Source organism: Mugil cephalus, chromosome 5 (assembly GCF_022458985.1).
Source record: "Mugil cephalus isolate CIBA_MC_2020 chromosome 5, CIBA_Mcephalus_1.1, whole genome shotgun sequence".
Lineage (NCBI taxonomy): Eukaryota > Metazoa > Chordata > Actinopteri > Mugiliformes > Mugilidae > Mugil > Mugil cephalus.
Genome location: NC_061774.1, coordinates 14,141,088 through 14,157,700, shown reverse-complemented (window position 1 = coordinate 14,157,700; position 16,613 = coordinate 14,141,088). Strand labels below are relative to the sequence as shown.

The window sequence follows — 16,613 nt, the reverse complement described above, 5'->3', positions numbered from 1 at the left end:
TGGTACTCCACTTAGAGCACATGCCTCTGTGACCTGGGAGTGAAGTTCACAAGACCACCTCTACTTTCTCCTTAACCTTCTCCGTTGTTTTAGAAAAGCATTTCTCACTTTGTCGGCAGTAGGAGAGGTGACAGCGAGCCCGGTGATGGGATGTTACAAGCTCCTGTCGGTACGACGGTGACACAGAGCTGTCAGTGACACCTGGATAGTGAACATCGCACTGTCTCTCTTACAGCCATCACTTCACCTTTCCGCAGCCTCGACCCTTTCACTTGATACGCCGGCGACATCACTCTTGCATAATGGAATCCAGCCTTTCTTCCTTCCTGTCCCTCTTTGCTCTCATCGGTTGCTTGCTCTAATTAGATGAGGGTGATTTCAATAAAGTTACTGTCGTCCTCACTCCATTAGTTATATTAACACTCGGATTCCTGCCCCGAAGCCGTCTATCCGTCCTCCGCCTTTTACCAGGGGGGCCAATCCTACTCTTTTCATGGATCTGTGTAACCTAGTTACTGGGGCTCGGCAGGGGAGGCCAATCAATTAATGAACAAAGGAGCCCGCTCACTGAGCAGCGGCGCAAGTCTGGGACTATAAACAGGGCGCTCCCAAAACACGGTCCCTGTCAGTTCAGCGCTCATCTGATGGATGTTGTTTTGCTTTGTTGTTTTGCCCGTGTTGTGCGAGTGTGTGCCTGAGACCACTATTTCAGGCGAGTTTAAAGCCGGTGGATGTCTGTTTGAACGCGCTACCAGACAGCATTCAGGTATCCATTAGTGAGAGAGGTGAGAGAAAGGGATGATTTTGAACGGTTTTGTCAGGAAAGCGCAGAGGGCCTTCCATTACCATTACGCTTCAACATATTTGAGATGTAAGGAAATGGGCTGTGGCGTTTTCTGCCTGTTTGTTGTGCAAAGACCAGAAACACTTTAGATATTGTTTAAATCATCTGTTTGCCGCAGAATAAATGTGGAGCTGAGCTAACAAATCAGGTATGTGGTCCAAAGGTTAAACATCCATATTCAGAGGTTCTCCCCTGGCAACAGGCAGATTTGGATGGACAGCCCTCCTCTTTTCCCTGCTTCATCCACCTGTGCTCACTCACTGTCTTTCACCACTTTCTCATCCTTCCCTTTTCTCAATACCTCTTTTCATACCAGTAAGTCCTCCTTTTTTCTCCCCCCCCATATCCCTCAGGTCCTCCCCTCATTCTATTCCACCTTTCTTCTCTGCAGTCTGCCAGCCGCTCTGTCATCCCCTTTTTCTTAATCCGGCTATTCGTCCCCAGTGTTCCCCTCCCTGGAGTTTCCAGGCCTGTCTCCATGCGTGTGAGATCAGGGAACAGGCTGTTGTAACAAGCTGCTGAATAATGTAAGCACAGGGCCATAGGCCAGAGTTTCAGTTAACCCTTTGATCTCTGATCACACAGTGGGTGAGGTGGACACATCATAAATGACAGCTCCAGAGCCGCCTCAAGGCCTTTTCCTCCTCTTCCGTCGTCCTCCATCCCTTACCTAAAGGCTAAAGATCTCCCATCCGGTTTCATTGTCCCGGCCTTTGTAGTGGAGGGCACAGTGAGCGTCCTTAGCCTTTGTTATTCTAACATTGATGTATAATTAAAGGGTTAGAAAAGGCAATGCTGAATAATTGATGGCAGAGCAAAGATGTCGCGGCATCCCGAACCTTATCGTTCTCAGTATTTTTACTTGTGGTGCAGATAAAAGATTTACCAGTTTGCTTTCTTTCTGGTTATCCGGTTCAGTCTGCACTGATTCATCGTGGCACAATGCTACGCTCTGCCCGAGGAGCTGTTATCATCTATTCATTCAACCATACTCACCTTTGTGTATACTGTTAAAAACACAAGGCCATGGACTTAATGGTGTTAACTGCAGTGAAGTTGCACCAATGTGTTTCAGTTAGCCAAGCCGTGCATTTCCAGCCTCAAAAAAGAAAAAAAAAGAAAAGCACAAGGTCTCATTAACCCTTTGTAATCGATACAGATCCCCCTCTCCTTAAGTGCTTCCAGTTGGCTTTTGAGCCTCATATCCCGAGGCGAGGGCGTATTGATCTGCCGAACTGATTGGAAGTTTCCCTTCAGGAGGTGAGGGATAGCAGTGGGACTATGGATGTTTTGGCAAGAGTGGAGAACGAGTGTGTCCCCGGGACTGGATCAGCTTACCCCTTCTTACCCCCACCACACCTGTTACAGCTCGCAGGAAGAAAAACCTTTCACCAGGCTGCGTGTGCGCGTCCCGTATGTGTGCCTGTGCAAATGGATTGTGTGTGCGCGAGAGAGTGGCGAAAGCTGTTTGTGTGCTCTGGAGAGCAAATGGCTGAGAGGCGTATCAAATGAGAAATGTGTTACATAGGGTTTATGGTGACGGCGTGTGCCTGAACCGCATTGACTTTGGCAGCTGCTGGCCTGTTATGGATGGGTGGCAGGAGACAGATTTTAGATTTTACATGGCCAACGCGCTACGTGACCGTCTGCTTTTCAGATCGGGCGGTAGGACCAGTGACCCGCTGGCGGTTCCGCATGTGCACACTCTCTCGCATTAGAAGTGTGCGCACTTCTACACGCATGAGCACACATGTACACACCATTAAACTGTCAGGCGCAATGTGTGTGTTTTGTATAGGATGCTGCACGGTGACGTTTAATCCATAACTCCGGCAGGCTTTCCTTGAACGGACAGGAAAAACCGTAGCTCTCTTCCCTCATAAATACACTTAGAATTTTCTACCATTCGCCTATTTTCTTCTATAAAAATCATGAAATATCGCTTTGATTTCGAAGTGTTGTGTTCCAGGACGTAGACCATGCGTGTCGCCCTGTGAAGGCTTGACCCTGCGAGACCTCAGCCTACCCCCTTCTGTAAACTGATATTTGTGTGTGTGTGTGTGTGTGTGTGTGTCTGGTGTCACAGTCGGATACACAGCAGCTGTAGAGGCGGCAGCGAAAAGGGGAAATGGGAATAGCCAGCACGGTAGACAGAGCCCAGATAGACCTGTCAGCTCGGTGACACCCACACATGCCTCACCCTCTCGTCCAGGACGAGAAGAGAGGAAGGGAAAGGAGCTTGGCTGGGCGCAGGTAGAGCGCCTCAGCGAAAGGGGTTGAAATAGACTTCCGAGCAGTGGCGAAGTCGAGACTAAAGCTATGAATCGGATAATGGTGAGCTGTGGCAGAGCTGTGTTTATTTTGGGGAACGCTGAGACACCTTAAGGGAGCAGGAGTAGGAGACCGAGCAGATACGGAGCCATAAAAAGTGTTTACTTTGTGGTTGTTACAGGGAATAGGATTCATCGCCGATACCACTTAAATTAAAGAGAAATCTCCACAAATGAGCCTAAGCTAAGCGCAAATTCTAACAATATTTACCCACTTCACATTTACAAGTAGCTTCAACAGCAATTGAAAACTAATTCAGAGAAGTGTTTATCTGCACATATTGACCCATCAAAGGAACTGGTGTTGTAAGTCCTGGTGCTGCTGCTAGATTCTGGCCCATGACATGATCCCTTTAGTGCATTCTTGTGTTGGTGTTTTCTATGTGACTATGCTATACGCTTAGTATTGATCCGGAAACCCAACTCAATGCCTTTGTATTCCCAAATGTTTTTTTTTTTTTTTTTTTTTTGCTGCATTTATTTCTCCCCTCTACCAGCTCCTCCCGCATCTCCGTCGGCAACGACCAGACTTGATGGTGATGTTGGTCTATACATAGCATTTCGCATGATGTCCAACAAAAAAAAAAAAAATAGATTTTTGGTCTCATTTAAAACCGCCTTCAGTTTTGTTCCAGATTCTCCCACATGCCTTCTGGCAATCACTAGCTGAGATGTCATCAGTTTTTTACAGTGACTTACGTTTCGCCAGTCTACCATAAAACTTGAGTGCTGAATCATCCGGGCAACAGTTGTTGAATGTACAGTGTGTCCCATCTCTCAGCCATGTAGGCACCATGTAGATTCTTCAGAGCTGCTGCAGGCTGTTGGTGTCCTTCAGTGGAGAGCCGCTCGTTTTTAAGACGGCCTTCTCCGGGTACAACTATGCTGAATTGTCCTTTTTATAATGATTCATTTTCACTTTACTGTATTCAGGGTTATATAGAATTTTGCCACGGAAATATTCATTGTTATGTCATTCAGATGTGAGTTGCACACAATTTAAAGAATGCAGTCCCCCTTGAAAACTGGCTGTGCTGGTTATGTGTCGTTTAACCTCGCAACAACTTGTGCAGCGGTCATGTAAAAGCAGTGTTGAATAAGTGTATTATAACATCAAAATTGAGGAAACTCATTAAACCTAGATTCTTGAGAGATGCTGATTGTTATTGTTAATAATTTTATCCTGTAGGGGGCAGTAATACAACCATTGTCCCCAAAAAGTTGGCTGTTTTTTGACTATTACAGTGAATTTAGTCTGATTGTTGTTGGTGGTCAGAGTCTGGGAGTGCTTATGTTCTTATCTGTGGTTAGCGAAGATGCTAATCGCTAGCATACCTGTAAAACCAAAAGATACATGCTTCCAGTAACGGTTAACTATAAGTGGGTGGAGAGTTTAGGTTCTAACCTGTTGGCCGACTGGGTTCTTTCTTTGTGTTTACATGTTCTTGTCTTCATGTCCGGTGTCTCCTCTTCACCTTAGGTGAACTGATTGATGCTAAATTTGTCGTAGGTGAGCATGTGAGTGTGAATGGTCCCTGTACCCTCTCCAGGATAAAACGGCAGCAAATACAATCAGCACAGGTCATTAAGTGAAAAATCTTTCCTAATTACACAGAATGAATCTGTACTTCTGTGATGAATATTATCATTAGGTAAAAGTTTACAATGGGTTCTTAAATTATAGATTATGTTAATATGTTTATTAGAGGAAGTTCTGTTTGTTTGTTTTAGAAATTAATCAAAGGATTCGTTGAGTACTTAGAAAATGGCCTCCAGATTAATAATTAAAACAACGCAGCCCTAATCTAAACATTTCTCAATCTATTATTATGATTTTCATGACAATAACATCCCCATTCTTATTCAAACTTATGGAATTGCAGATATACTGAGACATCTGAAATTTCTTTAATTTTTAAAATCCTTCAGCAGAGACAGTGGGGTTTGATTCTGCCACGTTAGAAAACTGGGATGTAAAGCAGAGCTTGACTGCGGTCGTGCATTTTAAAACCGCGACTGTGGCAGAAAGTACGAGAGGGGGGGTTGAGAAGAGTCGAGGCTCAGTTTCAGAAAACACACATCATTTCTAATGGGATTCATGACTGGGCCTACAGCTGGGAGTGTAATTATTGTTATTGGGATAAGCCAATCATGAGGCCGGTTATCTCGCTGCTCTCTGAGTTTTTTACACCTTTGCTGCCCGTAGTTGCCCCGTGGGGGGCATGTGTCAAGTGTGTGCAGTTTGTTTATGTAAAACGCACCGTACACAAATATCCACTTCCACCTATTTATCTGTTGTTCTTGATTGTGCTTTGAAAGCAAGCTCATGATTACGAGCGTGTTTTCATGCTGGAGGAAAAATCCTATCTGTTTGATCTCGCAGGCAAAAATATGGGCAGCACAACCGAATCTCATCTCGTGTGTCAGCTATTCTTCCGCGCTGTGATATTCCCATGGGAACCTATTTCTGCTGCGCGAATCACAGGCCGATCAGTGCGGGCCGTTTCTTATCTGGACATGAAAGAAAGGAGAAGGCGGAAGTGGGAGGTGTAAATGTGGGGAGGGGGGGAGGAAGAGGAAGAGGAGAAGAAGAATGGCTCCCGTGGGAATGATCATACCTGCAATTCACTGGCCGTCCTCTTGAATCCAGCTCATTATCATTTCATGAGCCAGGTATTGTACTTCTCCTTTTTTCCAGCCGTGGACATATCCACAGCTCGCCCACTTTCCCTGCATCTCTCCTAGATTGATTGAGTGCATTAGACAGTTATGTTGTTTATGTGCGCGCCACAGCTCAAGTTACAGCATGCCCAAGGATTTTATTATTAGTCTGATTGTTTTTTTTTTATTCGTCTGTGGTCATCGTGAACGCTGCTGTTTTGTCGGCATCTAGTCCACGTCGGCTCAGCAAATCTGCTACCGCCGTTCCGCCGAAGGTCCTAATAAAGCTGTTGTGCTCCAGCCAGACGTGCTGCGCGTTTTTTTTTTTGTTTTTTTTTTCTCAGCTGAATAAGAGTTTGATTTGATCGGCAGACCCTGCAGCCTGAACCCACTCTGACAAGTACTGTTATCTCCACTTGGCCCCTTCCACTCAGAACCCGCTACTCCCACGCTCGCCCTCGAAACGCGCACACAGCCGTGTGCCTTATCCACGAGCGGCGCGACTCTCACCCCTGACTGATGTGTATTGTCTGTATAAGGAGAGACCCATTACAAATCCTCAGCCCCAATGGAGACATTGTGCAGCCCCGCCGTGCTCCCTTGTCCTTCAGTGGCGTCCTGAGATGACAGTAGATAAACAATGGGAACAAACAGTCACTCCCACCAGCATTGATCTGGCTCCCTCGGCCCTCCCTGCTTTCACCAACACCGCCACATTGATTCCACCTACACTCAATTTATAAGAAAGCCCCCCCTCCCTCCCTCCGCACCCCCTCACCCCACCTCCTTTTTCTAGCAGGACTGACAAAAATGATAAATGACCAACCCCTTCCTCCCTGTGCCTCACGTTGGCAGTCCGAGGCGCTACAAGCCTATTTCTACCCTTAGAACTCCAATAGAGCGAGCTTCCCTTTTTCTAGGTAGTGTGTGTGCGTCTGTGTGCAGTGTAGGTTATTCGTCGCTTCAAGTCCTCCTTGTAATTTCCACGCATAAACATGTCACTGGCGTAATTTCTGCTCCGCAGGACATCCATATGCATGATGTCAGACCATCAAAAAAAAAAAAAAAAAAAAAAGACAGATGAAGGAAATTATTGTGTGTTTCAAATGTATTTCACATATACACCGTAGGATCACCTGCTGGTTAATGTTTTACAGTGTCGCTCAAAGATGAAATCATATACGGAGCTGAATTATTTCCTTCTTTGCCTTAATCAGGCAGCGGTGCAATCAGGTGAACGATACTGTAGTTAACTCCGACACCTCTGATCAGGTGTCTAACGATGATTTGACTTTCTGTCCTAATGCGGCTTTGGATGTTTCTTTTTTTTTTATTATTATTATTGCACAGATCCCATGTCCAGATGCCTGTAAATGGGGCACAGAGGGTCTATAAATAGATATACTGCCGGTAGTTACCAGCAGGGGAGGCGTGTGTGTGTGTGTGTGTGTGTGTGTGTGTGTGTGTGTGTGTGGTTTTCAAGCGTAGCGTGGAGGTGATCGAGGCTATTGACGAAGGTGTTGGTTCCACTCTAGCCCACGGCCCAGGGGAGTAATACCTTTGAGGAAAGTCTCCATTTCACGTCTGAGTTAGACCGGTCCCTAATGACCCTTCCCCGCTCCGTCTCCTCCCAGCCACGGCTTCCCATGGCTCCCACAGCTCATCCACACTGTGAGGTAATCCATTTTGCACTTCCTGATGCTCCCCGATGCCTCCGTCCCTATAGCTGTGGCTCGAGATCTAAAGAAGACAGGAGGCTCGGGAGCTTATCTGAGACGAAGATGACTCAGAAGTGCCATGTATATTTTATTCTCTGCTCTCCTTGGTTTTATTCATCTCGGTCCTCGTAGTCCCCACCTAATATGAATGCGTAATCACGCCATTATGCCCGTGCCTGCTCAGGTTATCTTCCTGCAGGGTGATATCTGTGTTGATGGGATTTGACATGATATCTCTAATGTGAGTTTAAGGGAGGGCTCTTGCCCTGTGCTGTGCTGGAATTAGACTACAGCTTTAATACAGAGCCCCCCCGCCCCCCACCTCGTTGCTGTCTTCCCATTCTCTTCATAATTGCTTGTAGAAAAGGCCGCGCTCCCTTGTCTGTATTTGAAGATAATTCTCTCCCTCTTTGTCCCATTACTGTGTCAAAAAATAACATTGCAATCATTTCAATTATGGCAGTGCTGGGATCGAGGTCTTCAAGTAGGGCCTTGAGATGAAATTGGAGGGGCATGGGCAAACTGAGGAAAGGCATTTTACTTCTGTGAAATTGCCTCAGTCTTGGGGACAGTAAATTGAGGTGCTGAAGAACGATGTGATAATTCAGCCACATGGTTTGGTCGGGAGGAGGGGGGGGGGGGACGGGGGGGACTGTCGGAAAGTCACTTTCCGGAGAATTAGAAGGCAAAACTCTGTTTCCCTCCCGAGTCCTCTGTCCTTCACGCAGGGGCATGAAATGAATTGATGAGACAGAGGGAGAGGGAAGTGTCGGTGTAAATGCTCGCAGCTAAAATGAAGCTGCCTGCTTGCGCATTCAGATTGGCTGAGGGGTGGGAGGCGGAAGCTGGAGTGAGGATACCGCGCCTCGTTCCGTGCCATTTCACGGCCCTAAGCCTATAATCGCAGCAGCCACAATGAATGCATAAAATGAAATTCACATTTCAGATTGATTGATTCTATATTGATGAATGCCAAAGCCGACTTAAGGAGGGAGAAAAACCTGCGACTGTGGCTTTTAAATGGAGCCTCTTAAGGAGGGCGAGCCCGTGCGTCTCTCATGTGCTTGTTTGTTGCTTTAGATGTGCTTCAAAAGAAATGGGAAAATTCTTGCTTTTTGAAGTTTAATCTCTCCCAAGAAAGGGTAGGAGGTTGAATGCAAATGCAGAAATTTACTTTGGCTCTCCTCCTTTCAGCTTGCGGTGGGACGTTCCATCTCATTGTAGTCCGTGGACCGTCACCACCTCTAAAGAGGGTGGGTTCGGAGCTTCGTTTAAGGAAGGTCTTTGAAACATCCATCATCCTCAAACAAAACTAAGTAAATAAAGTAAAGTAATATACTGTTGACAGCTCACTGTGCTGCGTCTCGTTTCTTGATTCTTTCACGGCATCTCGCACAGTAACATAACTAGCATGAGCATATTTGGTGGTGTTTGCAGTGTTGAGATTAACGGGATTACAGAACTGGGATTACATTGGCGTCATTCTTACTCATTTAACCTTGACCCGCGGCCTGCTGAAACGTTTCCTCCGGTCGGGCTCAGCTCGTTTTTGTGGTCGAGGGACCCGAGTGTTTGAACAAAAGCTCAGCGATATTGTCCGCGAATAAATACAAACAAGCCGATCTTCTAATGAGTCTCTCTGGTCCGCCTCTGCCGCCGCCGCCGGGACACTCTGCTACGTCCGCGTCGATACAAAGACAAAGACGGGCAAAGTGACAACAACAGTAGCCTTTTGATGAATGTCCTATGGATTACTGCACTCACTCCATTTCCTTCAGCACAGTTTCCCTGCCTCTGAACACACCGCATCTCCAGCGTTTCCATGGAGAACGTGCGGTTGCCAGGGCCTGTGGCGGTTGAACACAGAGGGTCATCGTTTATTTCTGTCTGTCAGCGGCAAAGGGGACAGATTGGATAGTGGAGCAGCAGGGGGAGACGGGGGCGCTGCCGGGTCCTGAGGGGCTGCTAGGGTCCAGCTCTCCTTTTAAAAGTTTATTTGTCCAAGGGATCACCTACGGGTAGTCTGACTCTGGTTGATGGTGTTAATGTACTGACTCTCCACACAAATCCCTAGGACACTTAGTCTTATTCACACTTTAAAAGAAGTGCAACAGCAGTGTCAGGGAGGGAGGGGGGAGGAGGGGGGGAGGAGGGGGATGTGTGAGGCTGCATATGGCCAACCCTAGCGTTGTTTATCCAGAGAGTTGTTACAGCTGACGACCAGCCTCAATCCCCCCGTTCCTCTTCATCTCTCATTAATCTAGCAGTATGGTTCTGGCCCGCTTCCCGTGCCGTAGAGCGAGCAGGTCTGGGTGACCACCCACCCAGCGGGAAAAGCATTAGCCTGTCCTCCTGGCCGTCACCTGCTATTGTTTAGGCCTCCGCTTCAATCGGCCGCCATCTTTCAGCTGCTTTAAAATAATCAAGGGGATTTCAAAGCTTCGAGAGTGACGGAAACATTTCTCAAGGTTTTAGTCATCGATGATCAGCCTTTAACTTTCCTTTTGTTTCCATTTCCGCTAAATCCTTTCGTTTTGATGCTCCTTTTCCACTTACTGGCCCGTCTGACACCTCTGTTTAAAGCGCTCTGTGTGTAACTACGGAGCTCTTACGCGACGCGAGCTCCTTCCATATCCGAGAATGAAAAGGTTGGCCATCAGATAGGCATTACTCTCCATCCGCGTCTCCTTTGTGCATGAGTTAAGACACTGACTCTCTCTGGCAGACTGAAACACCGGTGTCTCCGAACTCTCTCGGCTGTTCTTCACCTCACCAATATGTCCGCTGGCTTTACCGCTCATCTGCCGCTGCAAAACATGAAATATTCATGTCCTCTTTTCTTCCTCCTCTGCATTTTTGCATTTATTATTTTGGTGAAAGGAGAACAGACACTTACAGCTGTGTCCTGACGTCTTCATCTAAGGTCTGTGTAGCAGATAGAGTGGAAGACCCATTAGGTGAGATGGGCATGAAGACCTTCAGATCCATTAGCCATATTCTCTTCAGTCAAGTGCCGTATCCTCATCTCTATCCGCTCTGATGTATTGTACCCTCTGTTTAGCTGCTCTTATCTGGCTGTATGTGTATCTCTCACTCTGCCCCACCCTCACTTCCTTCCTTCATCTATAGCTCTCAGTGTAACAATCTGAAGGTCAGCATTAGGAGGCGGTCGTCGCCGCTGCGAATTGGACTGGAAGTGATGTTTTCAGTTCCTCTGCCCTTCCACCATTAAATCTGCTCCCAAGCCATATCAGCGGGGTCATTAGAGTCACAGCAGAGCTTGTTGTCTTCCCGCAGACGTTGGCCAAAGATGGCACGTCTTCAGTCTGATTAGTCATTAGCAGAGAATTGCTTGACGTGGCATCTTTCCCGAAGACCGGGGCAAAGCAATACTAGTAAAATCAGCAGTGGTTTCCGCTTGTCGACGCTGATGATTCATTTGTTTTTGTTTAATGACATTGTAAAATCAACAGCCCAAACAACCCTGATCAAGATTCTTGGGGAAAAAAAAAACAAAAAAAAAACTGCTAGGCCTCGGTGTCATGTTAATAGTTGTCATCCCGGTCTTTGGCTTCACCGTTTCCAGCAGGAGTCACATCCTGTGGCTAATCGTACTTTGATATGCCGTGGCACGAACCCTGGCTCCTTCAGAAGCGAACAAACAAGGCGCCCGGGGGGATCTTCAAGAGACCAGCGCCGTTGGTTTTTGTCTGCTCGGCTGTGATACATTCTCTGAACGCCCACCGTTCTTCCACAGCCTCTCTTTACATTAGACTCTGCCTCCCTGTGAAGAGGGAAGTTGGACGCGATTCAGAGAGAAAAGGAGTGCGATTTCTTCCACCGCACTCGGAGGGAGATTTAAGGCATCCTGTTAAGCTTAGCTGGAAGGGTAGCGGGGGCAGAGACACTCGCCAGAATGCTGACCTTGATTACATTAAGGGGACACTCTCCATGTAGCGCTGTGTGTTCATAAATGATAACCGCAACTGGTGAAAGGATTATCTTTATTCCGTTCTGTAGAAACACTACAAGGATTATTGTAACTTTATCTCCCATTTGGTCATAAAAAAAAATCTGAATTCAGTGTGCTGAGCACAGAGTGGCCACTCAAGGTTTAATTAAGACTTGGTTTATAGTGTTACTAATAAACCTCTTGATGGCATTATCACGTCTATTTTACGTCCATTTTGTGTCAGAGTCTTGATGGTTTTGGCGGTCACTGTTTAATGTCTTTTGGTTGAGAAGAATGCGACTCTAATGTGGTATCTAGGGTTTTATAAAGGGATGTGTGTGTGTGTGTGTGCGCACTGCTCTGAGATAACGCTCCTGCTTAATGGTCGGAGCGTTTCACTGCAAAGGTAATGACGCTCCGTCTCATTTCTCCACGAGGGCTCTAAATGGAGAAGCAATGTTTTTGTAAGTGACTCGCTCGCACCATTCTCATGCTGCGTCTGGTGCAGACGCACTCAGCTCGATGGAGATTGACTAAAGTGCAGGTACACACCAACTGGGCGCAGCATTATGACCACACATTGTGTGGGTCTCCCTTGTGCCTCCAACGCGGTTGTGAGTCATCAGAGAATGGACATGGGCCTTCTGATGGTGTCCTGTGGTGTCTGGAAACACAATGTTGTTAGTGGGGGCCTTTGGGTCCTGTGGGTTGGCCTCTGTGGATCAGGCTTATTCCCACAGACACGTGATCAGTTTGGGATCTAGTGAGTTTGGAGGCCAGGTCAACACCTTGTGCTGTTTTTCATGTTTTTTTTGAGTTGTTCCAAACCCATTTTTTGTGTTTCTGTGCTGCCATCAAGGAGAGTCATTGCTATGGGGTGGGGGGTCCCTGGTCCGCTCTAGGTGGGTGGTACACATCTAAGTGACATCGTCACAAGATGTTCAACATTATTTACGTCTCCTCTCGGTGGTTTCGACGTTGTGACTGATCGGTGTATAACGTCGGCTGTGCAGATATATGTTGAGTTGCGGCGAGGGATTTATTCCAAGACTAAAGGAACCTATTGTTCCCAGGCCTGTCTGTCACTGTCATCCACTCCTCTGCTCTTGGATTGCGTCCCTTTCCATCAGCTTGTTTTTATTTTCCTTCTCCTGCGCTCCATTTTGGGCTCGGCGCTGTGAGGATTTGAGGGAAATAGAAGACAAGTGTCCCCGCGGGTGATGGCTTCACTTGTATGCAGTGGCACAGTTCTGCTGGACTGAATTGGGAGAAGGCTCGCCCTGAAGCTTTGTTGTCGCTAAAATCCATCTTATTGATTGTGCGGAGGCTGTGTTAGCGGGTGATTTTTGTGTGTGTGTGTGTGTGTGTGTGTGTGTGTGTGTATGTTTGCATGCGCAGGGGTTAGGTGTGCGTGTGTGCGTAGGGGGGGGTGGGGGGGAATTGGCAGCTCTTACTTTGTGTAGGTGAATGCAAGGACTACTTTGGAGTGAACTTTTGGAGAGTTGGTGCTGGCAGTATACACACATCTCCCACACACCACAAAACCCACACAACAAAAGAATCTGATATGCTGCTCGTTCTATAGGAGCTGGTGCTGTTAGATTTTTTTTTCTTACATTATTTTCTTTTGCTGTTTTTTCTAGGTCAGGAGATTTGATCGTGAGGGAATGGGACTCTTGAGATGACCTGTGTGGCCTTGCTTTCCTCAAGAGATTATTCTCCAATCGCGGGAGCGGAGCGAAGTCGAGCCCGGGCATGGTTGACTGGCTCGCATGATGGACAGGTGATGGAGTCTTCCATCATCTTTCTCCGCCAGTGACTCGGCCCGCCAGCCCTCTCCCCCGAGGCGCAAGTCTGCACCAGCGGTCCAAGGCCCCCCATTTCTTTGCCATGGTGACATAAGCTGTGCTGCAATATGAGGGAGAGCCAACGTGAGACCGTCTCATTTCTTTCCCCGGTAGCTGCTGCGGCTGCTAGCTTGATGCCATTTGTTTTTAGCGACGCAACGAGACTGACTTCTTTGTGAATAATCCTTGCTCACCGGTCACCAAGAGAGACTGTCCCCGAGGCGACGTTGCTGGGCCGAAGGGGCGGTGCGGTGCGGTGCGAGACGATGCTGGGATGCGTGACACGCGTCCGTCGGCTGGTCCGTCTCCTCCCCCTGCAGACCTCCCTGCTCCTCCTCTTCCTCTTCTGCACAGTCAGCGTCTTCATCTCGGCCTACTTCCTCTATGGCGTCAAGCGGGAGCTGGAGCCGTCGGGAGGGGGCGTGTCCGGAGCGGAAGGAGCGTCCGCGGACTCTGACGACCCGAGGGTCACGCCGTCCCGACTGCTCCCCCTGCGGAGCGTCTCAGGGGGCCCCGGGATGGATCCGGGAGGGGCCAGGACGGACCCTGTGGTTCTGGTGTTTGTGGAGAGCCAGTATTCTCAACTGGGACAGGAGATCGTGGCCATCTTGGAGTCTGGCCGCTTCAAGTACCGGACTGAGATCTCCCCCGGTAAAGGGGACATGCCCACACTGACGGACAAAGAGAGAGGGCGTTTCACACTGGTGATTTACGAGAACATCCTCAAGTACGTTAACCTGGACGCCTGGAACCGAGAGCTGCTGGATAAGTACTGTGTGGAATATGGAGTCGGCATCATTGGCTTCTTCAAGGTTAGGACAACACCACACTCCCTCTGCCTCCCTCCCCCCTCTCACTCACACCTTCTGCCCTGTCCATCTGGCTCCACCGTCTCTAAGGAGATGGGATTCACAGAGTTGGAAAGTGGTCGGTCCCGGTTCAATATCACTCACTGCAATGTCTTATGTTATACTTCTGTCATGTTACGCTCTCTCCCTCTGTCTCTCTCTGTCACTCTTCGTCTCCGTTTTCTCTGTCCTAATTTTATTTCCGTCGTTTTGGCCTCTCTAGTTACTCACCCATCTACCTCATTCCCCTTCATATGCATCACACACCCTCCCTCCCCCGCCTCTCCCTCCCAGTAATCCCTAGATGCTTCTGTTAGCCCAAGGCCAGTTTTCAGGTCATATGCTTTTAATCACCATCTCTGAACCATGGAGCGAATATAGAAACACGTGGAGATGAGGATGATAGTGGAGAGATGTTGGACAGTGTAGGTGAAGGTTAGCCTGGTGGGATTTACTGTCTAGTGGGAGAGGAGGGAGTAGAGCCAAGGTGTGCATCCCAATGACCCGATCACACAAGGCCGGTGCTCTGCTGTCTGATCTGTTCACAGTAGAGTCCAAGCGATACACATCTATATCTGAATTATTGAGACTAGTGTCCAGTTTAGGTTTATGACAGAATTACAAAACAGATTAACAAAGTCATTTTAAAGTGATTTAGATTATAATTAAAACATAAGTGTATTTTCATCTGCTTTTAGTTGCACTTAACGAAATATTTAACTTGACACTTTTTTCCAAATTGGTGTTTAATTAGGGCTGGGTGGTATACCGGTTTATACCGGATACCGGTATTTTTTCTTGTTATGATATGAATTTTCAATATCCCAGCAGCATACTGATGTATTTGATTACGCAGCATTCAGAACGCTGCACCGATGACACCGTTTCCGATCCGATACTGAGTAAACTTCATGATGGTATCAGTGATACCGATCTGATACAGATACTTTATGTAGATACACCCTAAGGTTTCCGGTAAACCTAAAAAAAAAAAAAAAAAGTAGTGTATTTCAAAACATAGCTCCATAAAGAATACAAGACAACAGTCTAGTGTGTTCCTACATTACATTAAATGACCAAGTATCAAAAGTATCAATATTTTGATTTGAGAATCGATTTTAGAGCATAAAGACCTAGTATCGGAAGTATTGATATTTCAGTATTGACTTGCACATCACTAGTGATGATGGAGCGGCAGAATGAGAAGGTGAAAAAAAGGTTCCTTGTAGTGGAGTTTTTGTGTTTTGTTTTTTTAGGGTGACCAGATTTTCCTGATTTTTTTGGGGACAGTCACTGTTTTGGATGACCTGTCCCCTGGCTATAGCTGTCCCTGAAAACGTCCCCAATTTTAGCTTTATGATTGGAAAGAAAAAAAAAAAGTAATTATTACGATAGCCCGTCGCACTGCTATAGACATTACAGACATAGCAGTTGAAATATGAATACATATGAATATTTATATCAAAATAAATTAAAACATTAATTGTCCCAGTTTCTTCATTACATCTTGGTAACATTTATTTATTCATTTTAACCTCCGAGCTAGAGGTTAAAACACAGGGCCATGCAAACCTGTTTTACTACAGCAAACAGCCAATAGTCCATCCATTTTCAATTTTCTGCATTAATTCCTCTCTCAACCAGTAGGAAACGTGAATACATTATGCATATACATTATGCATAAAAAAAATACATGATATATCGTCAGAATTCTCGAAAAATACTGTGATATCTATTTTTGGTCATACCGCCCAGCCCCATGTTTAAGGACTTTTTATAGGTTAATGAAAATCCAGTGTTCAGTGTTTTAGAAGTAAATTACCTCCACCGCATTGGAGTTTCATCTGCTCTGTACCTGTAATTGGCTTTGACTGTACTTTTCACGCACTGACCGCCCAAAGCCCCACTAAGTCTCTTTGGATGGCTGCTATTTGGATTAGAACTCTGTGGCATCTACTTGACTGTAAACATTATTAACACCGCCTCTGTAGGATAACATAGTCTGTTCTTTGTCTGTACAACATGGCAAAAACATGAAAGCTTTGTTTTTATTCCGGCGGTTTTATATCGACCATGAGGTGTGCATTAAAAGAGAGAGAATGATTTCCAATATGATCCGAGAGCAAACAAAAAAATAATAACTGGTTTTATTTTTTGCAGTGATTACCATATTTACACCCACAGCAGTGGGGTTAGTGGGACTTCAAACAATGAGGAAACAAAGACGGTGGTTAAAGCGTACCCGTTCCTATGTTTTATTGGAATTTTTTTTTACTTATTTTTTTTTTTATAAAAACTGTCAAACAATGTTAGAAAAATCCGGTCTTTTTCTGTCGCACATCAGAATGGATAAACATCAGCAGCCACCAGCCGCACTGTTGAAATTCTAGTAAGAGCTGAGTGCAAGTGAAAG

The 16,613-nt window shown here is 46.5% G+C and overlaps 1 protein-coding gene across 1 annotated transcript in view; it reads left to right on the top strand.

The window, feature by feature from the left end:
• ndst1a (N-deacetylase/N-sulfotransferase (heparan glucosaminyl) 1a) overlaps positions 1-16,613 on the top strand; it is a 46,541-nt gene that overhangs the window by 17,319 nt on the left and 12,609 nt on the right. The window contains exon 2 of the mRNA XM_047584801.1: positions 13,149-14,164. Coding sequence (XP_047440757.1) covers positions 13,619-14,164 — 546 coding nt within the window. The 5' untranslated portion in view covers positions 13,149-13,618. The remainder of the gene's footprint in view (positions 1-13,148; positions 14,165-16,613) is intronic.